The sequence below is a fragment of the Hesperophylax consimilis genome, chromosome 30 (genome assembly GCF_061612785.1).
Source record: "Hesperophylax consimilis isolate HC1 chromosome 30, BYU_Hcon_1.0, whole genome shotgun sequence".
Lineage (NCBI taxonomy): Eukaryota > Metazoa > Arthropoda > Insecta > Trichoptera > Limnephilidae > Hesperophylax > Hesperophylax consimilis.
Genome location: NC_142865.1, coordinates 12,126,940 through 12,149,429, shown reverse-complemented (window position 1 = coordinate 12,149,429; position 22,490 = coordinate 12,126,940). Strand labels below are relative to the sequence as shown.

The 22,490-nt window shown below is 40.2% G+C and overlaps 2 protein-coding genes across 2 annotated transcripts in view; one reads left to right on the top strand and one right to left on the bottom strand.

Annotated features, from left to right (window-relative positions):
- Window positions 1-602: 602 nt before the first annotated feature.
- On the top strand, window positions 603-2,376 carry LOC149409648 (uncharacterized). The gene is made up of 2 exons (XM_089649465.1): window positions 603-1,603; window positions 1,680-2,376. The coding sequence occupies exons 1-2, from the start codon at window positions 603-605 to the stop codon at window positions 2,374-2,376; spliced, it is 1,698 nt and encodes a 565-aa protein (XP_089505591.1).
- Window positions 2,377-7,313: 4,937 nt separating this feature from the next.
- Window positions 7,314-22,490, bottom strand: part of Rtf1 (RNA polymerase-associated protein Rtf1) — a 40,843-nt gene continuing 25,666 nt past the window's right edge. The window contains exons 11-17 of the mRNA XM_089649464.1: window positions 20,825-20,930; window positions 17,554-17,685; window positions 16,005-16,133; window positions 14,502-14,614; window positions 12,072-12,240; window positions 11,204-11,465; window positions 7,314-9,428 (exon numbers count right to left, since the gene is read on the bottom strand). Coding sequence (XP_089505590.1) covers window positions 9,319-9,428; window positions 11,204-11,465; window positions 12,072-12,240; window positions 14,502-14,614; window positions 16,005-16,133; window positions 17,554-17,685; window positions 20,825-20,930 — 1,021 coding nt within the window. The 3' untranslated portion in view covers window positions 7,314-9,318. The remainder of the gene's footprint in view (window positions 9,429-11,203; window positions 11,466-12,071; window positions 12,241-14,501; window positions 14,615-16,004; window positions 16,134-17,553; window positions 17,686-20,824; window positions 20,931-22,490) is intronic.

Here is a 22,490-nt window from a genome sequence, read left to right as displayed (position 1 = left end):
TGCAAGTGCCTGGAGCCGCACCACTCCAGGGACTGCAAGGAGACAGTGTGGTGTGGTGAGGGTGAGTGCCGCTACCCGCATCATCAGCTGCTCCACCGGGAGACGGTCGCGGAGGTGAACCTTTGACGCCAGACAGTGGACAGCCGCGTGCTGTTAAAAATAGTGCCGGTTGTGTTGCGGGGCCCCACGGACGGGGAAGTGTCGACGTTCGCTCTCCTGGATGAGGGATCCACCATCACCCTCATCGACGCCGACACCGCAACGCAGATCGGCGCACGCGGCCCAGTCCACAGTCTGCGGCTGCACGGGGCGAAGGGGATGTGCACCTCCGACGCCCGCTACCAACGCGTGAAGCTATCGATCCGGGGCGCTGGACTGGAACCCACCTTCACCATCACCGCCCACACAGTAGCTGACCTGAGCCTGCCGGAGCAGCGTGTGCCTGGAAGACGCGTCACCCGAAAAATTTTTGATCGGCAGGATAATGCCCACCTTATGATGCCACACTACCCGACAACCGGCAGTGTGCGCTGAAGCGGCTCCAGTCCCTCGAGTAGAAGCTCGCGGCGGACGCAACCCTGGCAGCGGCGTACAACGACAAGATGTGGTATCTTCCCCACTTCGCCGTCACCAACCCGAACAAGCCAGGGAAGATAAGGGTTGTGTTCGACGCCGCCAGCCGATGCCGAGGGACATCATTAAACGATCAACTGCTCACTGGCCCTGACCTGCTGTCCTCTCTCCTGGGGAACATCCTCCGGTTCCGGGAAGGCGGTACAGCCATCGCCGCCGACATCCAGGAGATGTTCCTGAGAATCCAAATCAGGAAAGAGGACCAGTCTTCCCAACTCTACCTGTGGAGGTCGCCAGACCGGCAACAGCCGGACACCTATCAGCTGGCGTCCATGATGTTTGGGGCTACCTGCTCGCCCAGCAGTGCCCAGTACGTGCGGGACAGGGTGGCCGGTCAGTACGAGCACCAGTACCCGGCCGCCGCAGCAGCCATTCGTTCACGGTTCTACATGGACGACTACTTGGAAGCAGTGGACAACCCTGATGAAGCTGCTGCCCTAGTCCGAGACGTAAGGGCCCTCCTTGCAAAGGTGGGGTTCCACCTTACGAACTGGGCCTCCAACAGCCTGGACACCATCGCCGATGTACCCCCTGAAGACCGCGCCACCTCCACGGTAGCAATCAGTAGCGGGAGCAGCGAGACCGAGAGGGTCCTGGGACTGGTGTGGGACCCATCTACCGACCGCTTCATCTACACTTTCCTGGAAGCGGCCAGTCCAGAAGAAGCCACACGGCCTACAAAGCGGCAGCTCCTCTCCATCGTGATGAAGATCTTCGACCCGGTGGGCTGGTCGCCGGGAGTCCCACGCCCTCTCCTCAGATACGAGTACTTTTACGATTACGATGAATACCGAGGTCTCCTAGACGACATCCAGGCCTTCCCGACTACATGTGTCAAATTTTTATATGACGTCACAGGTGCTGGTCACGTGTACTGCGGCCGCTGTCCCGTCCCGGAAGCAGTGGTGCCATGCGTTTGCAGGTCGGAGCAACACGGATACGTGTCACGTTTCATGTTCACCGAGTTGAGGTCCTCAAAATATTTTTGTTTCGATTGCAATAAATCTGTATTTTGGTTTTTACCAATGAGAAATTGTGTCGATTAGGCATTTAGGACTGCTGATCCGCCACTACCACGAAAAGGCAGACCATCCGAGCACGGAGAAAACTGTGGCCGAGATCCGGTGCAGCTTCTTCATCCTGCGACTCCGTACCATCAGCAGGAAGATCAGCCACGACTGCCCCACCTGCCGCTTACGACGGAGCAAGCCCTCTCCTCCACTGATGGGGGTTCTCCCGCCGACCCGCCTGGCGCACCACGTCCGCCCCTTTACACACTGCGGACTGGACTACTTCGGGCCGACGGAGGTCACCGTCGGCGGACATCGGGAGAAGCGCTATGGAGCCTTGTTCACCTGCCTCTCCACCCGCGCCATCCATCTGGAGCTAGTGGTCTCGCTGTCTGCCGACTCGGCGATTATGGCCTTACAACGAATGACCGCCCGAAGAGGTCAGCCCAAGGTGTTGTACTCGGACAACGGGACGAACTTCCGTGGTGCGGACACGGAAATTCGGGATGCCACGGCAGCCCTGCAGCAGGATGACAGGATGACGGACGCCATGACTACCAAGGGCATCAAGTGGCGCTTCATCACCCCCCTCAGTCCCCACATGGGGGGAGCCTGGGAAAGGTTGGTGCGCTCGGTGAAACGAGCCCTGAGCGCCACCTTAAAGGAGAGGGCGCCAAGGGAGGAAACCCTGCGTACAGCATTGGCAGAGGCTGAGTTTGTGGTCAGCCACTGACTCATGTCTCTGTTGACCCGCGGGACGAAGAGCCCCTCACCCCAAATCACTTCCTCATGGGGTCTGCCGGGAACCGCCCACATCTGTCGCTCTACGACAGCAAGGAGGAGGAGGTATGTCTCCGTCGCCAGTGGCGTATCAGCCAACAACTCGCCGATATGTTCTGGAGGCGGTGGCTCTGTGAGTACCTCGCCACCCTGGGCGCCCGACAGAAGTGGCACCACCCGACTGACCCCCTCAAAACTGGTGACTTGGTGGTCATCCTAGACCCCGCGCTACCACGCAACAGCTGGCCGCGCAGACGTATCGTCGAAGCCATCCCAGCTGCCGACGGCCAAGTGAGGACAGCCCGGGTCCAAACAGCCACAGGGACGTACACCCGCCCTGCTGTAAAACTCGCCATCATCCTCCCCGCACCAGCACCAGCGCCCGCACCGGCACCAGCACCAGCGCCACCCTCGACAGCACCCGGACCACGGATGCCGCATGGGAGCCACAACCCCCAGCGGCCCAGGGGAACCGGATGTCGAGGACGCCGCCGACCTACACGTCCGGACCGCTAGGCGCAGCCGTGACTGCACCAGGGGGAGAATTGTACCGGACGTTGTACCTCAAAACAAATAACCTTCGCTTCCAAGACTTCTTGTTACAAGTCGCAGAGACCTGGCTTGAAGATAGTTCTTTTGCACTAGCCGCATCGTCCTCATCAGGCACGAGAGATTCGAAAATAAATGCACCTTCTACGTCTGCCACAGTAAGAACTTCTTTTTTTGACCCAAATGATAGACTTTCTGGCATTTTAAAAAACCACGAACTGGTCAAAATAACAAGTGAGAAAACTCAGAACTTAGTGAGACGTAATTGTCGTGTTTGTGCTTAACTCAAAATAAGGAAACCAAATGCATTCATGTGCAAGGAATACAAAATTCCGCTTCATGTTGGTAAATGTTTCCAAACATACCACACCAAGAAAAAATTTTAAATTTATTTAGTTTTAGAACATGTAAAATTACAAGACATATTTTTTCTATTATACAGGGTGCGCCAGAGAAACTTACTTATTTGAAAGTTCAATAAAAACAAAAGCACTGTAGTTATTGTTGTAATTCTTTTTTTATTTGAAAATGCAATGTACCAAGTTTTTTTACATACTGTCTTAAAAATTACATCTTTTAAATGGCGACCCTCATTGCGCATAGACTGGTTAAGTCGTTTTTTGAAGTTCTCGTCCACTCTTCTCAACATATCAATCGGAATATTGGCAATAGCATCGCGAATGTTGTTTTTCAGGTGATCTATGGTCCGTGGTCGATCGACATAAACAAGGGATTTCAAATAACCCCATAAAAAAAAAATCACATGGAGTCAAATCCGGAGAGCGCGCCGGCCATGGGAGATCGCCTCGGAGAGAGATGAGGCGGTTGGGGAAATTTTGTCGCAGCAAATTCATGCCCGCTGCACTCTAGACCACAGCATAATGGCAACTGACGAGAATGGGAAACAAACTTGGGGACGTCCCCCTCCAGATGCGCCCCCTCCTGCCCCTCTACCTGCCCAACTCAACGGTCGGGAATTTTTTCAAATAAGTAAGTTTCTCTGGCGCACCCTGTATATTTTAATATACATAATTTTTGTTTTATTGATAAAACTCTACAGTATGCAGTTCATTGACATACATTAGGTTGCCGGACAGCCATCTTATCTCACCTGTCTAATGTTACACTTATTTTTAAATTTTTGTTTTATTCGTAAAACTCCACAGTTTGAAGTTCACTGACATCTTGTAGGATAGCGGACAGCTGTCTTATGTCCCTGCCTCAAGTTACACTTTTTATCAAACATAGCTGCAACTAATGTGTTAAGAGAGCAATACATTATTTATTTTTTTAACATTCTTGTGAATTTACAAATTTGCATGTGCGGACTAAATGAATTACGAATTAGCAAATTTCGAATTAAAAAAAACCTTTCGTATGAAAAAAATTTTCCGGGTTTTTTTTTGTGTAATAATTAATAGCGGGGTTCGAATTAATTAGGTTCTACTGTATTATTTTTATTTCAACATGGTTTTAAAAACTTAAACTGCCAAATTTTAAAAAAAAATTGTGATAATGATAATAACAAAACAATTTAAGGGTTCCGATCGGACGGATGAACCTTTTGATGCGAACCAACGTTATTATGTCGCGTTGTAGCAGTCTTGCTATTTAGTTCCTACCGAAAGCGGCTGACAGGATTCTCAAGTTGCCGTTTTGATTTGCGAGCTACGGTGTGAAGAGCGCTGTGTATGGTTTCAATTTTTGGAATGGTATAATAATTATCTTCATAGGTGTTAAGATTGTCAAATTGAGAATTGTACAGTAATTGGATAATCTATCTGTTGTGCAATAAATAAATAAAAAAAAATAAAATAAAAAAATAAAAAATAAAAAAAATTTGTTCCGCCAGTTGTTGCGTGATTCTCGGGGACACGTGACGGTTGGTGAAGCTTCCTGGCCTTGGCGGACTTAGGATTTTACGTAAGATGCCTTCCAAATTGAGATTGACATTTATTCACTAGTATATTTAGGGATTTCTTTCATAATTAATATAAATTTGTTCAGAATAATATGATTCCGAGCTGGCGCCCTGTAAATTCTTTATAGCATCTTTATTTCTGTTCTTAAATTCAACTGTCAGGACTTGCATTTTATGTCATCTATCGAGGTTAATTTCTAACTCGACACGCCTTGAGTATTAATGCTATTATATTGAGTCTCATGCTAAATATTATTTTTCTAGAGCAATATGTGTGGTTCAGTTTATATAATAAATGATAAAGATGATATTACAGTTTTATTTAACTGGTGCACACAATATTCTACCCACATGTTACAGCGTGTCATGTCGCGTACCTATATTATTATATAAATATGTAATAATAATAGTCCATATAAGATTGTAGTTGGACGTTCAAACAATCGCCGCCGTAAGAGATGCATTCTTTCGGTAAATGACAGAACTACCGAACCCCGTCCGTTCCGTATCGCTGTAGCGTGCCCAGATGCATCGAAGAGATTAGTCCATTTAAATCTCTGGCAATGAGGAGAGTTGGACATTCCTACGGTTAACATACGTTGTTTATGCAAATATTTGCATTGATTGCTAGATTACTTAAAGACTTTTACTTCAAAATGACGGTGAGTTTTATTTGTAAAAATGTTTGTAATCTAATAAACTTTACCAATGAATATTTTTGCCAGCTTGTGAAGGGAGTGATTAGAATTCGAAAGTGTAAGCACTTTAAATATAGGAACTGGAGCTTTTACCTGAATCAAGAATAAACTTTGGATAAAGTATGAATTAATACAAAAAAGCACGATTCCAGTTTGTTTTTAATTATTTAATATAAAGTAAGTGTTTATTTATACCTACGCATATGCACTGTAATATGTATGTAGATACGTAATTATATTTACAATCTCATTCTAGCATGCATGATCTAAACTCTATTAGGGGCGGTTCAAGTATTATGTAAGCACTGTAGGGGGGCAGGGGGGTCTTTGCTTTGCTTATTTTTGATGACATGGGGGGGGTGGGGGGTCGAGATAGTGATTACGTCAGCACTGCTCAGCAGTAGTTATTTTTTTTTTACACATTGGCAACCCACACATTGTCTATGTTTGAAAACCGAATACATATTTGGGGATTCCCACTGTGTCAATAAAGTTTGTTTAAATGAATATTATGTGCATTAAAGTCCTCTATCCTAAGTCTATTTTATACGTGCTGCTTATGAATCAATAAAAAAACAGAATACATTAACAGAAAAATGCATATAGGTACCAATTTTTACGTAAGCATGGGAGGGAAATAATTGTAATAAATCTGCTTACGTAATACTTGAACGGCCCCTTACATAGAAACATTTTTTAAAGAGAGGATATATTAATTGCGGAATTAAGTGTTACCACAAAATATTCAGACTACCTAGAGAAATATTTGTCTAAAGGTACGATTCTGCGGCAGGCGCGGGATTGGATACCGCCGCCCCAGGAACCATTTATTGTATAACCAAGCCTCTGCCGTAGGTCACCACAGGTGGTTCGCTACGTTTGGCGATTTAGCAGGGGTGCCCGAGTTCATCGAATGAGGTGTGTTCAGGATGCACCTGCCCACCAGCTGCGGGGCGTGAGGCGACCCTTTGACCTCTCCGACTCATCTCTCGACCCATCGTGGAGTGGGAGGGATACATTCATATGTCCGTCACTCCTGGACACACTAGTTCCCTAGATTCCTACCCAACCCTCATACCCTTTAACCTCTTAAGGACCACATGCTATTATGTGCCAGAATTCGGAATTCGTACTAAAGAAAATTTTTAATTATTTTTTCACACTATGCCCCACAACATCAATATTCAGTCCCATTTTGGGCCTGAAATGGCTTTTATATGAGAATATATATTTTGAGTAAATAAAATTCATTGATAAAAAAAAGGTGTTTTTTTTCCATTTTTAATTTTTAAATGATTACTGAAGGGGTTAACTTCCTCTCCTTCCTTTCCTTAAAAAAAGACCCTCCACGCAGCATCCCAAACAGTGACACCGGCCCTAAGGGAAATTATTTAGCTTCCGTGTGGGGTTAATGTAAAAAAAAGACTTCAGACTTAATACAAGACATGAGAATAATAATTATTAAATAAATAATTTTAATAATTATTAAAATCAGTCATTTTAAATACATGTAGGATAACGAAAGATTTTTTAAATATTTACGTTGAGGGATCAGTAGGATTTATAGGCCCTGTTGGGAGTACTACCGAGCCGAACCCTCTGATATGAAAATATCTGGAGTCGGTGAATTATTTTCCCATTTGATCTCCGGTGAGTTGACGTGTTGTTCTTGTATTGTTTTGAATTTATTTTGCTTATATAATGCACTTGCATAATGTTGATTGACTAGATGATCATTTGTGGAAAAGTGTGTGGAAGGGTTTAGTTTTTCCTATGGGGAAGATTTAACCCGGACATAAAATCGGAAAAGAAATTAAACATCAAGTATTAAGTCTGCGGACAACTGCTTCGATTTGCAGTCTGCCGCTGACCTCAGAATCGTTGAATAAATTATCTTGCAAGAAAACAGACGTAAACTTAGTAATAGAATGTGATATAAATTCATATTTAAGTGGTTGGCCAATATAGGAGACAAAATTTTCAATATTTCCCTCCTAGCTAACCGTTAACTAACGGTTGCCACATGCACGATGCAAAGTGTGGTTTGCATGTTTAATAATCGGCGGTGCTTACGACAGTTCTAAAGCAACGTTTGTCAATGTGCTTGATATGCGAAGAAATTGAAGATTTAAAACATACACTGACAAAGTGCATTAAATTCAAACACAGCGTGACAATATCGATGACCTCAAACCCATCGGAAGTTCAGCACTTAATAGCTTCAACTAAGGTCCATGCCATATCAAGAATCTAGAAATTTGTTAGATCATATAAACTGGAAAATATTTCAAAGTGAATTTTTACATAAAGGACTAGATACTGTGGTTATCTTGGTGTACAAATAAAAATCTCTCCAACTCTGATTCAGCGTTTATTGATAAATCAAAAATCGATTTTACAGTCGCAATATTTACGCGTTACTATTTACAATACTATGGAATGCGGGCAAATCTGGGTCAAGTTTCCGTAGCGCGATTGTACGTAGCCGGCGGTGACAGAGACTGAATACTGACTGCTCGCTGCGTCGGGCTTATTTATACTGTACGGCCGGCGGCGACAGTAGGTAGGTGGAATTGTAACTAAATCGGAGACACTCGCTCAGTCTGGGTCTTTCGGGAACTTTCGGCAGCGCAGCAATTAAGCATAGGCGATAGGCTCGAACCTTCTGGCGAGTTGTCGTAATGTGCCAGACCGACTTGCAATCGTATTGTCGCAGGTAGGCAAGTAGATGCTTGTAGCAGGTAGGTTGCTTTGTTTACAATTTAACTGTCAGTAGTAACTCGCAAGTAGGTACTAAGTAGGTCGAGCTGTTTATTATTAATGAGACATTCTGGATGTTCTCTTGTCGCCACAATACCATTTAAAAAATTTGTATTATAATGACAATATATTAATATTGTAATAAATAACAGACGAGTTTACATTCAACCCACCGCGGCGCTCCCTCCGTTGGTAGTTTTTTGTGCGGAAGTCAAAGGACTGGCAGCGCGAGCGAATGTTTACATTACAGATTGGAGCAACGAATTAACAATATATGGGATTCAATAGACGAAAACAACAAATTGGAGCACAGAGTGCATGGTGACTGGAAGAGAATTAGTTTAAATAGGGATAATACTGATTAATGAAAATATCTTTCATTGTATTTCTATGGATGACTCTAGATCATATATGTAAACCATTACACCACGGAGTTTCTCTTATATTATAACATCTTAAAAAAGCATACATGAACCTAATAAAAATAAAACAACACTTCACCCATATATAATAGAAACAAAGAGATATGGATATATATGGCGTGTTTGTGCGCTGACTGTCTATGGCCAAACAGCACGGACTGTGAAAGTGACTATGCAATGTAAGTTATGCGTTTGTCGTCTAGGTAGAAACAAAGGCAGGGCGCTAGGTTCATGACCCATCTTTCTTGGCACTATTATCTATGGGTAAGGTACCTACACCTAATTCTCGACATATATAATCAAAATAATGTACATTTTATGTACATACAAACGAATTACAGGTAAAATTATTTTTCCTCAGCACATGAGGAAAACAAATCAATATGTGCAATAACATTGGCAAAGTGCGTTATTGTCGTGATTGCATTCGAGTGTAAGGATAAGTAACAATAACAAAATATGAATAAACACATATACAGTCAGGTTCATCACTTACGCACTTGGCGAGTGCAGGTTGGTTTGTGAGTACAGGCGGGGGATACGGTCTAGATGAGCCCCCGCTTTTTCTTGTAGTCCTCCAGGTTGAGGGCCCTCTTGGGCCCCGTGTCCTTGGCCTTGTTGAGCAGGGGCTTGGGGAGCACACTGACCGCATTTACTGCAATAACAAATGGGACGAATACTGTAACATTGGTTGGCTCCAGCGGTAACAGCGGAACACACTTCTATGAGATATTGTACACACCATAGCGCCTCTAATTGTATAACTCTATGATCACATTCACACCTGTGGTGTCAAACACCCTGTAAACCATCATTCGCCCTAACACATACATTTCCCCCTCATTCAGAACAGGAGCATGTATGGGATTCGTATTCACTCCATATTTGAACAAAAATATTCGGTGACCGAGTAATGACAATTCAACACACCTACAAAAAGTGATATACGGTCATGAAAAGTGATGAAACAAAAACTAGGTTAAATAGGTTACATAGGTAACTTAAACCTAGTTTTTTTGTTTCATCACTTTTAATGACTCTATATCACTTTTTAAAGATGTGTTGAATTTTCAATTTGATGAAATATCATCGACCGAAAAGAACTGATAACAAGGCTCCCCACTCTCTCGTAGAAGGATTATTTATGGAACGATTCCGCCGCCAAATGGCTGACCATGGCTCTTTAAATTTTACAATATTAAAATCATTAGCTTGTTATTTCAATAATATTTTGTTTAAATTGTTACCATATAAACCCGGCGTGACAAATTCCTGCAATATTCCCTAACTAAACTACCAGGAATTTTTATTCTTTTGGAATAACTTAGTGAGTAAAACCTCAAATTGTAATATTTAATTATTGAAGACAACATTAGCAATTGCTAAACGAAAATCTGTAACAGAAAAATTTTGCCATCATACATAAAGATAGTTGCCAATAAAAATGTGCGGTAAGAAAAATGAAGACGATGATATTGGTAGTTCTTATTCGAAGTATGATACAGTCAAACATGACCGAAGGAGATAGGGTCCCATTAGCTCAGTTGGTAGAGCGGTGCCCCGGCAAGGCAAGGGTACTGGGTTCGAGTCCTAGATGTGACCGTATCTTTTTATGATTTTTCTGTTTCAGATTTTCATTTAGGAATCGCTAAAATTGTCTTCAATAATTAACCTTTCCCTTACTGTGATAAAAAAAATACACGCGTTCCGGTGCTGTGTAGTCGATACACATCTCAAAATAAGCGATTCAATATCGGAAATATATGAATGTTCATAGCTAATCGATTATGTTTATTATATTTTATATCAAAAATGATAATAATTGTAATTTAATTGCTGAAAACATGAAAAAACCATCGGCAGATGCTAAAGAAACGTGCGAGGGGTCCACATCTAACGACGGTTCGCGGCCAACTGGCTAGCGGCTGGCGGCTGGCACAAACACAGCTGTGCGGTCGTAGGTATCGATGGTCTAAATCAAAAACTACAACTGCAGAAGTGTGGATGTCTAATGTTCCCGCATAGCGAATTAAAGCGGGACATCAATAGCGTGTCATTTCCTCGCACACTCTTAGCGTATTAGTATCACACAGTTGATTGTATTGGTGTATTTGTTCCCGATTTTTAACAAAAAAAACTCCGAATTTTTAATTGAATTTGAAAACTACGTAAAATATTATTTTTTAATTCAGTGCATAAATGTATAACGGGGGAATATCTAAAATCTGAACCCAGAATTTATTATATTTATAGAGTTATTAAAGTTATTAGAAGCAATGTGTAGTAAATGCACACCACAGATAAGGAAAGGTTAAATACCAGGTTACCCATCATTAGGTAGGTAGATGTATAAGATTATCTCCAGAGCAGTAGTAAGTCCACTATTCAAATGATGACAGTATGAGAGAAATAGATGTGTATTGGACTCACTAGGCTGTGGCACCTCCAGGTCTATGTTGATCTCAAAGTCATGCAGGGAATAGAGGTTGTTCTCGTGCGAGCGCTGCTTGTCCTTCCAGCTGTCCTGGCGCTTCAGCAGCTGGTCCGCCTCCTTGGCCACCTCCAGCACCGTGTCGGCCGCCTCTTCCTCCTGGCTGCGCTCCTGCGCCGCAAACGACTTGAAGTTCATCACGGGCTTGGTGGAGCGCCGCGTGAACGGGTCGTCTATCTTCTTGCCTTTGTTGGCGCGGATCTGAAACAATTACAGGCAAATTACAATTACTAACTTTTCCACTGGTTTCTTTTAACTAAACAGCTTATTATAATATAAAGATCTACGCATGTTAATTAAGGTTGAGCCAAGAAAGTTTATTTATTTTGCTAAAATTGCTTAGATATAGTAGGTGAGGGAAAGAAGAAGAGGAATATAGGACAAGGATAAGTACATTGGACGTAATAAGACATACATATTTGAAAGCATATTTCATCACCTTAAAAGACAGTTTTTAGTTTTTGGATAAGTTATTATAGAATAATTCCAATTATTAGGATTTTATTGCAAAGGGGAATTACTCCGACGTTCTGACAGAATAGGTAATAGAAATCAAAACAGTTACATGGGAGGATCTTATAGAAATAGCAGGCCAGGGTTCAGATGTTTCTGGCGAAAGTGTCCGTGGAATTTAATGGTTTCAGTGTAAGTTGTAATCTGTGAGTTTAGTTTACAATTAATGTGTTTAAAAATTACGTTGTGTTCGAAGGGAGTTGAAGTTGTGGAATTTAATGGATTCAGTGTAAGTTGAGATATAAGTTGACATCTTGTGGTATGGGAAGGTTATGCGGCGGGCAAGGAACCAACCTCTTCCATGATGGCCTTCTCGGCTCCCTCCACGTTGAGTTTCCTGTTGCGGTTGTTGATGTAGGAGATGCTCTGTATGGTGGAGGTCCGCACCTTGTCCAGGTGATTGGCCCGCTCCTCCAGTTCCTGTATCTTCTGCGTCAGGTCATTGCCCAATTCCTCTTCACCCCTACGGACACAGTCAATTACACATTAATAACAAACAAATTACCTGCTCTCTCAAAATAAAAATCTGCTTACAAATAACTAGTCCGTTTTACAGTAGCGCACGAATCGGTCATTGGGTATATAAAAAATTGAGCGAAGGTTTGACTAAAATACAGTATTTAGTTTGACACTTTTGCAAGTGTTTTATAATTTACTCAATGCAGTAAAAAAGAACATGTAAAATTTGAAGAAAAAAAAGTCCGACAAAAGTCTGTGCTGCAAACCGTTATCTTACATTAGCAAATATTACTTTTCTGCGCAGAGTCTGGTGTTTTCAGTGTGCATTCATCGGAGGTCAAAGTATGATTGATGTGATAGTTAATTTAACTCTCAATATCTAAGCCATATCAACACGATCGCCTCTCACGCAAACTCTCTCACTTAAGTAATTTCTAGGTTTGAGTTCTCGCTGTATTACTTACAAGCACGTTACAGAACCGAAAAACATTTGTATAAATTCTGGGTTCACACCACTAGCGATATCTCTATAAATATGTCCAGTAAATTTATTTGATTATCTTGGGTGAGAATTTAAAGCGACCCAGACAGGTTCTTCCCTTCATCTCTATTCAATCTCCCGCGCCAGTACAAAAAGCATTGTTTGTCGATTAGTGCAATATCAATCAATATCGTGCACTGTTCTTTAACAAGTGTAAATGTAGGATTTGACAATCTCATTTCGCTGGAAAACACATAAATATTTCAATATAAAAAAGTATTAGAGATGTCAACCTAAAAATATATATTTCTCTTTTGAGATTTGGGTCTATGTTGCATTATATTACACTGAACGTTGTTTGTGTTTTAGCGAATTCAAGTGTTGAAACACAATGTGTTTTATTTTAAATAGAATTTTAACTAACATAGTGCCATGAAAACTGAATTTTAAATTGAATAATATATTTTTTAAATACTATTGTTCAAAGAGAAATAACATCTTTATTCTTGAAGTTTAAAAAGAAAAATATTTATAAGTTCGTAAACAAATCCCGATTTAAAAAATGCTCACGATATGGAAGCACAGATCCAACAATCGTTAATATTCGTTAGTTAAAAATCTTAAATCTCCGAAAGTTCTTCAACGATTGGTTTGAAATTTTGACACAACGTTACATTCGAATACGCGTGTGTTTTTATATACCTATATTATATAGATATCACCTGTGACAGGTAGAAGCATGCTTCTTTTGAAAAACAACACGAGCTATTATTTCTCTATCTGCACAGACAGACTGAGCCATAGCAACGCATGCAGGGTACAGCTAGTCAGACAAATTCAAACACAAAAAGAAATAAGTACCCTTCGGAATCGCTTGGCCCGTCTTGATGTTCAGTAATGTTTTATCTCCTAGGTAATATTTCATTTTGTTTATACAGGGTTTTCCAAAAAGAGGTGTTATTTTGATATTCAAAGAAAAATGCCATTTTTTAATATTAACGATCGAATGTTTATTTCATTATAAAGAGGAAGGTATGCCGTTAATAGTGAAAAATAACATCAGTCAAATGACCACCACGACCACGCCTACAGGACCATATCCTTTTCATGAAATTTTCCATAACCAAATCGCAAAGTGGCTGCCTTATGTCCTCGATAGCCTCACGAATTCCATCTTTGAGGTCTTGAATCGACGCTGGGCTGTTGGCGTAGACCTTCTCTTTCACGTGGCCCCAAAGGAAGAAGTCGCAAGGTGTTAAATCACAAGATCTCGGTGGCCAATTGTGATCACCTCTTCGAGAGATAACACGGTCCGGAAACTTTTCCCGTAAAAGATCAATGGTTTTGTTGCTTGTGTGGCACGTAGCGCCGTCTTGTTGAAAGTTAACATTGTCCAGATCAATACCATCCAATTCCGGCCATGAAAAATCATTTTATGGCCGGAATTAAATACACATAACACCTCTTATTGGAAAACCCCATATAAACATCACCCCAAAACAATTATTTTGAGTTATTTGTGAATAGTTGAGATATGGATGTATTATTTGAGCAAGGTTTACACAAAGAACAATCTTGCGAAATATGCATAATTACCATTTCTAAAAGTATCATTGGTCAACCAGACCAGATAAAAAAATGTGGCGTGTGGCAGTGACGAAACTCATACATTTTAATGCAGTCCAAAGGCTAAGACATGCTTGAACCTTATTACTGGCAAAAAGATTGTGGCATGTCCATGTTTTCTTTGATCTGTGGATTACCGAGCTTGCGGATTAGCTTACCTCAATACAGCGGCATCTCTGTCCTTCATGAGTTGGGTTTTCTTCATGGCGTAGTTGGTGGGATGGGCGCGGAATCGATCCTTTTCCTGGATTATCTTGTCCACATCTTCCTCCTGCAACGTATGAAAGTCTTTATCTGAATCATCAGTCCACTTCTACTATCTAATCATAACCATGTTTAGTGAGTTCCAGTGGATGGAGCGCCACACAACTTGGCTTTCTCCAGATTTAGCCAATGTCTACAACAAAACTAAATGCCGAAAACTACATTAACACACTTCATGCGGGCGAAAATTAGGGTCCCATTTGAGAAAATGGATTTTGTTTTAAACAGCTTTATCTTTTAAAATAATACATATATTTTAATGATTTTTTTACATGGTAGTCACACAATAACCCAATTATAAAAGTACTTTGTGAAATTACAACCTACTTTGCAATAAAACTTCATTAACTGAAGTTAATGTCAATGTTGGGCCATTTATTGATATTTAAAATTCTGCATTTCCGGTGTGATAAGTGTAATGATGATTACCCGTTCTACGGGTTTAAATATAGTTTCCTTTTAACCTGTGGTGTCCCAGGAAATTCCAAGCTCAATTTCCAAAGGCTCAAATTCCAAAATCAAACGACAAGTGTCCACTTAAATTTTTTTTTTGTCGCATTTTATAAGTATATGATAACAATTGTTCCAGATTTCGGTAGTTTATACAACTGTTGTTACTAATAATATTATTTTGTACAAGAAACTTGTAAATAAATAATGCTAAAAATATAATTATTCATTATGACGTAAAAATTTTGACATTTCTTACAAAGTTAATTTTCATCACTTTTCTTGGGTGAAATATTATAAAAATTACATCAAAATAATGTAGATAAAACTATCTTTCTGATGATACCTCAAATCTATTATTTCCACAATCAATTTATATCAAAAATAATGAAAGAAGACGCTTTGACACTAAAAACGCTATTTCGTTGGCATTCCACAGAAAAATTCTTTGTAAAAAATCTGAAAAGCTAGAAGTCATTCCGGTATTTGCTGCGTAAAGAACGAGAATAGCCCAAGCGATTGTGACCTTGTTCTTCATACAAATTCCTTATACATAAGGGTCAAAATCGCACATGATTTTTTTTTTTTTTTTTTAATTTGTAGATAATGTGCCGCACTCACATATGCGGTCCCGGGATATGACGGGTTAATAAAAGATTCTTCCACACAAAAGACAAGAATTTGAAGACGTGGAAGACTTGGATCACATTTTAAACAAATATACATATAATTGGGACCCTTACAAAGAGATTGATATAAAATTATCAAACGGCAATGCCTTTCCCACCATTCAAGTAGGACCGGCATAAAAGGTAGAACTACCTTTCCCGCTGGAAGTGTGTTAATTTGACTAATTATTATACAGATATACCGGCTCTAAGAGGATTAACGCACGCAACACACTTGACCACAATCCACTGTAACACTGTCTGAAACTGTTTGTTTACCTTAAATTGATATAACATGGCCTCCGTGATATCTCGGATCTTGGTTTCAACGTGCTCCAGAGAGGGTAGTGGCCGGTCCGCCTGCAAGCAGGTGTCTCTCCACTTGTTGAATTCCGTATCAGAAAATTCCTGCAACAATATAAACCTGACGTTATATATTATTATAAATCCCCTGAGGACAACCAGCTGAGGATTATGCTTTCAAAATAAATGATTGTCAAGGAAAAAACTTAACGCAATCATGTCACTGCCCCACCATAACACACTCCAGAAACATAAAATATCTCTGCGTTGTAATCGATGAAAAACTTCGGGAAAAATGGGACACTCACATAAATAGCATTACAAAGAAACTTACAAAGCTCATGTACTACTTTAGAAACGTACGCAATATACTAAATAAAAATGATCTCTATAAAGTCTACTATGTATGTTCTTTGCCAATCACGCACAGAATATGGGATTATTGGATGGGGATCTGCCTCAAACCTTCACATGAAGCAGCTCGTTAAAACACAAAAAGTAATAATAAAAATAATCCTGAAAGTACCCATAAGGACTGAACACGTTAAATTGAACTGTCAACCCAATTCTTAGTATGTTCTCCATTACTTCACTTATCCCAAGTTCCCTCCCCCACCTCTCTCCCACAACTGAAGCGCTGTCCCACTCTAGTATACTGTCTCTTTCTTTATTGATAATATGTGCACATCTGTATTTAATAGCATAATTTTTACAACTGTCCTGATGATGGTACGGACGTACCGAAACCGGTAGCCAATAAAATTGATCAATAAAGTGACGTAAAACCAAGGGTTTTCATTTCATTTAATTTAATTTAAAATCACCATTGTTCGGGCTAATAAAACTTTAGGTTCCACTAATGTTTTTTTGTTTTATGCTCCGACCTTCAACAAGTTAAAATTTGAAAGTGTATTTTATCACCTGTCAGAAACAGTTTTTAGTTTTTGGTGTATAAGAAGTTATGAAGTTGTTTTTGTGATAGTGTAAGAAATGATTGTCGAAGGACCTTGGATGATTGAGCAATGACCACTGCACATAAGACAATATTTGTTGTACGGATAAGGAAGGACTCACCATTAGGAAAGGGCACTCGCTTCTTCCTGTCTTTTCTCCTCACAACAATGTCACTTAACACGAAGTGGCTTGTCATAAGATATCGGCGCGAATGATAATTTCATAAGATAAGGGAGATGAGATCACGCGCGGATGCGGTTTATTGTGAGCGGTTCGGGTTATTGCAACATACTGATTACCAAAGGGCACATAAATTAGCAGGAATGGAAAGGAAGGTAGGACAAAGGACAATAATACTATCTCAGTACAGTGGTCGCAGGTATGTGTGTATGTGTGCATGAGATGTATGTATAAATCAATGTCTATTGCGCATTGGCGCAACCAGTTTTGAAATATTCCATTTATTTGGATTTTACTGCAAAGCGGACGGACACACTTCTGACAGAATATTACCTGAGGGGTTAATTATAACGATTTAGACCCTAAATCTATAATGTTAATAACAACTCACACTATTGGAAATGAACTCCAGCCTGAAGACGCGGTCCTGGGCGCCGTGCCTCAACTTGAGTCCCTTGTTAGTCCTCGTCTTGCCCACCAGGTACACCTTGGCCGTCTCGCACACTTCTACTATTTCCGCAACCTGCAACAAACAGACAAGATTAACTTACTAAGGCGATGCGCTACAAAGTAATTCAAAGAATCGTTTTGCTTTGAAAACATGATTGATTAGAAATATGTATAGGGGTTTTCCAATAAGAGGTGTTATTTTGATATTCAAAGAAAAATGCCATTTTTTAATAGAGGAAGGTATGCCGTTAATAGTGAAAAATAACATCAGTCAAATGACCACCACGACCACGCCTACAGGACCATATCCTTTTCATGAAATTTTTCGTAACCAAATCGCAAAGTGGCTTATGTCCTTGATAGCCTCACGAATTCCATCTTTGAGGTCTTGAATCGACGCTGGGCTGTTGGCGTAGACCTTCTCTTTCATGTGGCCCCAAAGGAAGAAGTCGCAAGGTGTTAAATCACAAGATCTCGGTGGCCAACTGTGATCACCTCTTCGAGAGATAACACGGTCCGGAAACTTTTCCCGTAAAAGATCAATGGTTTCGTTGCTTGTGTGGCACGTAGCGCCGTCTTGTTGAAAGTAAACATTGTCCAGATCAATACCATCCAATTCCGGCCATGAAAAATCATTTTATGGCCGGAATTAAATACACATAACACCTCTTATTGGAAAACCCTATGTTACAGATGCTTTAATTAAATACTGCGGTGAGAACACAAGAAATAATCAAGAATTATTGTCTATTTAAAAAGTGCTTTGAAGTGTGAAATTTCGTACTTACGAAACCCTTTTGAGATATGGTTTTTTTGGTGACCGGATAACTCATCAAAATGACAATTCAACACACCTATAAAGAGTTATGAAAAGTGATGAAACAAAAACTAGGTTAAATAGAGTGTTACGAAACCATTTAAAATCATAACGAGTTAGTGCTGCCCCACGCCATCGGCGTCTTGTGGTCATGCTCGAAACTAACCGGCACGCGAGATACACGGGCGCAACTGTTCAACGGTCCTCTTTGTGTATCGGCGTTCAAAGCTACAACACGTGCAATATTTAAGGTACACGGAAAGTTAAAATAATCAAAGGAATGTCGAGACTAAAATCTAGATACGCGTTTTAAAATCACTATCTTTCAACAAGGATTGAAGTGTGAACTCCTGACTGGATTCCTCAGCGAATCTGACTAGAGATCACCTTTTAAAGACGTGTTGAATTGTCATTTTGAGGAGTTATCATGGAACCGGTTATATTGCATAATGAGAAAATTAATTTCTTTAGATTATCATAGGAAAACATTTTATTATTTGTGCCTTCACAAAATAAAATAAAACGTGCATTTTGACAGTTTGCACAATCAATTTGGGAGGTGGATATAGTTACTGCCACCCCGGGAACCATTCATTGGATAACCAAAACCTCTGACTTAGGCCTCCCCATGTAGTTCGCCACGTTTGGTGACTTAGCAGGGGTTCACGAGGTGAGGATTGTCTAGGTCTTGACGGCGGATGCATCTGCTCACCTACCATGTGGGGGGGGCCAGATTTGGAGAGACTAGTTGAGGGAGATCTTTTTACCTCTCCAGCAACTCTCTCGACACATCGCCTTGCACCGCAGTGGGAGGGATGAATTCAAACATCCACTAACGACACACTGACTCGCAGATACCTAACCCGTGCCTTCTGATGTTCAGTCAGGTGCTCTGTAACCACTGAGCTATGACGGCTAACACTGAGCTATACTGAGCTAACACTGAGCTATGTCGGTTGGTTACAGAGCACCTGATCGGACATCAGAAGGCGCGGGTTCAATTCCCGTTGGCGGCATTTATTTTTACTCGGGAGATATTTTCAATTTGTATTTGTATTTCAGGAGACTAATTATTGCTTATAATTATTTGTTATCCTTTATGCTATGTATAAAACCTTGTCCTATAAACATTAATTTATCATTAAAAAATAAAATTATTTCCTCAGGGCCTCTTGTGTAAAGCTTATACGAAGGAAGAAAAAAAAAAAGGAAGCTGTTGTCAGGCAGAAATTTCAACCTTATTGCCATCTGCTTAACCCTTAGAAGCCGGGTAATATTTAGTAAATATGTCAAAGTTAAATTTAATATTGAAAATTATACATGAAATAATTGACAGACATCTACAATATCAACGTTTTACTTAGAAATTTTCATGTACAGTATTGAAATGCGTTCAAAACTTCTAAAACCTAGTTCTACACACACCACATTGCAGTGCACCTGAAGGGAGTCATGATTTCATTGAACTGCTATTGTATTTGGTCGGTTTCTAAGGGTTGAAGAGTATTTTAGCCCGATTCTAAATTTGTACAGCGCCCTTGAGGTGATTTTGCACAAAAACGGCGCTATACAAGTCTTCCAATTATTATTATTACTATACGCCGAGGTGCATCGCTGTAAAAGTATACCGTGAAATCTAGATGGATGGTTCCTCGAATAATCATTTTTTACTCTCATTTATTTCTTCCAGTAAGACAGAGAACCCGGATTATAGTCCCAGTTGCGACTGTTACTATTTTATTTTCAATTAGATTTATTAGTACAGGGTTTTCCAATAAGAGGTGTTATTTTGATATTCAAAGAAACTTTTCCCGTTAAAGATCAATGGTTTCGTTGCTTGTGTGGCACGTAGCGCTGTCTTGTTGAAAGTAAACGTTGTCCAGATCAATACCATCTAATTCCGGCCATAAAAAATCATTAATCATCTCTCGATAGCGCAATCCATTCACCGTAACTGTTGCTCCAGCCTCATTTTCGAAAAAGTAAGGTCCAATGACTCCGCCGGACCATAAACCGCACCAAACAGTCACACGTTGAAGATAGAGAGGCTTTTCAACAATAACTCTTGGGTTTTCCGAGCCCCAGATGCGACAATTTTTCTTGTTGACGAAGCCACCGATGTGGAAATGGGCCTCATCACTCAAGATGATTTTTCGATGGAATTTTAATAATTAATAATAGTGAATTTTAATAATTTCAATGCGTTGTTGAATCGTGTATCGTTCCATTTTTATTAATGGCGTAGTTTCTACTTGTCAAATGTCAAAAAATGACAACTTCAAAAGTAACATCTACCGAAATAGCGGGCTATTCAAAATAACACCTCTTATTGGAAAACCCTATATTATCCTCTACTTCAATCTTTACAAATAAATAAATAAATGCGAGGACTCACCCGGTAGACTGCCTTATCATTGTTGTTCCCGATTGATATTCTCACGAAGCAGCCGTTGGCCACTTTGCTGAAGATGGGCAGGTTGAGGAATCTCTCGATCTTGTGTCTGCAATAAATAAAACACTGATAAAACACTATAAGATGGCAAACACAACCCTACAGTCGTCTGGATAATTAATTACACACAAGTTGGGAAGAAAATTGGAACTTGCAGAGGAAGGAAGAAAGTAAGTTGAATCTGAATGCTGTAGAAATGATAAAAACCTAATGATAAAAACCTGATGACAAAACCCTGATGACAAAACCCCAATGACAAAACCCCAATGACAAAACCCCAATGACAAAACCCCGATGACAAAACCCCGATGACAAAACATCGATTTCAAAACCCCGATGACAAAACCCCGATTACAAAACCCCGATGACAAAACCCCGATGACAAATCACCGATGACAAAACCCCGATGACAAAACCCCGATGACAAAACCCCGATGACAAAACCCCGTTGACAAAACCCCGGTGACAAAACCCCGGTGACAAAACCCCGATGTCAAAACAACGAAAACAAAACCCCGGTGACAAAACCCCGATGACAAAACTCCGATGATAAAACCCTGATGATTATAAAACCCTGATGATTATAAAACCCTGATGATTATAAAACCCTGATGATTATAAAACCCTGATGATTATAAAACCCTGATGATTATAAAACCCTGATGATTATAAAACCCTGATGATTATAAAACCCTGATGAATATAAAACCCTGATGATTATAAAACCCTGATGATTATAAAAACCCTGATGATTATAAAACCCTGATGATTATAAAACCCTGATGATTATAAAACCCTGATGATTATAAAACCCTGATGATTATAAAACCCTGATGATTATAAAACCCTGATGATTATAAAACCCTGATGATTATAAAACCCTGATGATTATAAAAACCCTGATGATTATAAAACCCTGATGATTATAAAACCCTGAAGATTATAAAACCCTGATGATTATAAAACCCTGATGATTATAAAACCCTGATGATTATAAAACCCTGATGATTATAAAACCCTGATGATTATAAAACCCTGATGATTATAAAACCCTGATGATTATAAAACCCTGATGATTATAAAACCCTGATGATTATAAAACCCTGATGATTATAAAACCCTGATGATTATAAAACCCTGATGATTATAAAACCCTGATGATTATAAAACCCTGATGATTATAAAACCCTGATGATTATAAAACCCTGATGATTATAAAACCCTGATGATTATAAAACTCTGATGATTATAAAACTCTGATGATTATAAAACCCTGATGATTATAAAACCCTGTTGACAGGGAAAAAAATACAATGTTGACAGCCGGTATTGTTTCATGTAACCCTATTGTTAAAATTTGCTATGTTGTATTCACCAGACTGCGTTTACAGCGAACTACAAATGCTGGCATATTTAAAAAAATATATAAAATCTAAAATTCATGACGAGTTAGAGTAGGACATTCGAAATTTGTATGCAAAATAGCACTCCCATGTTTAACAAAATATTTAAAATACTTTTCGACAAGGAAATCAATTTGTGATTCAACCCCACCTATGATTTGCAAAGAGTTTGTTAGTTTTAGCGTGTTTCAGTCTATCGTCTTTGA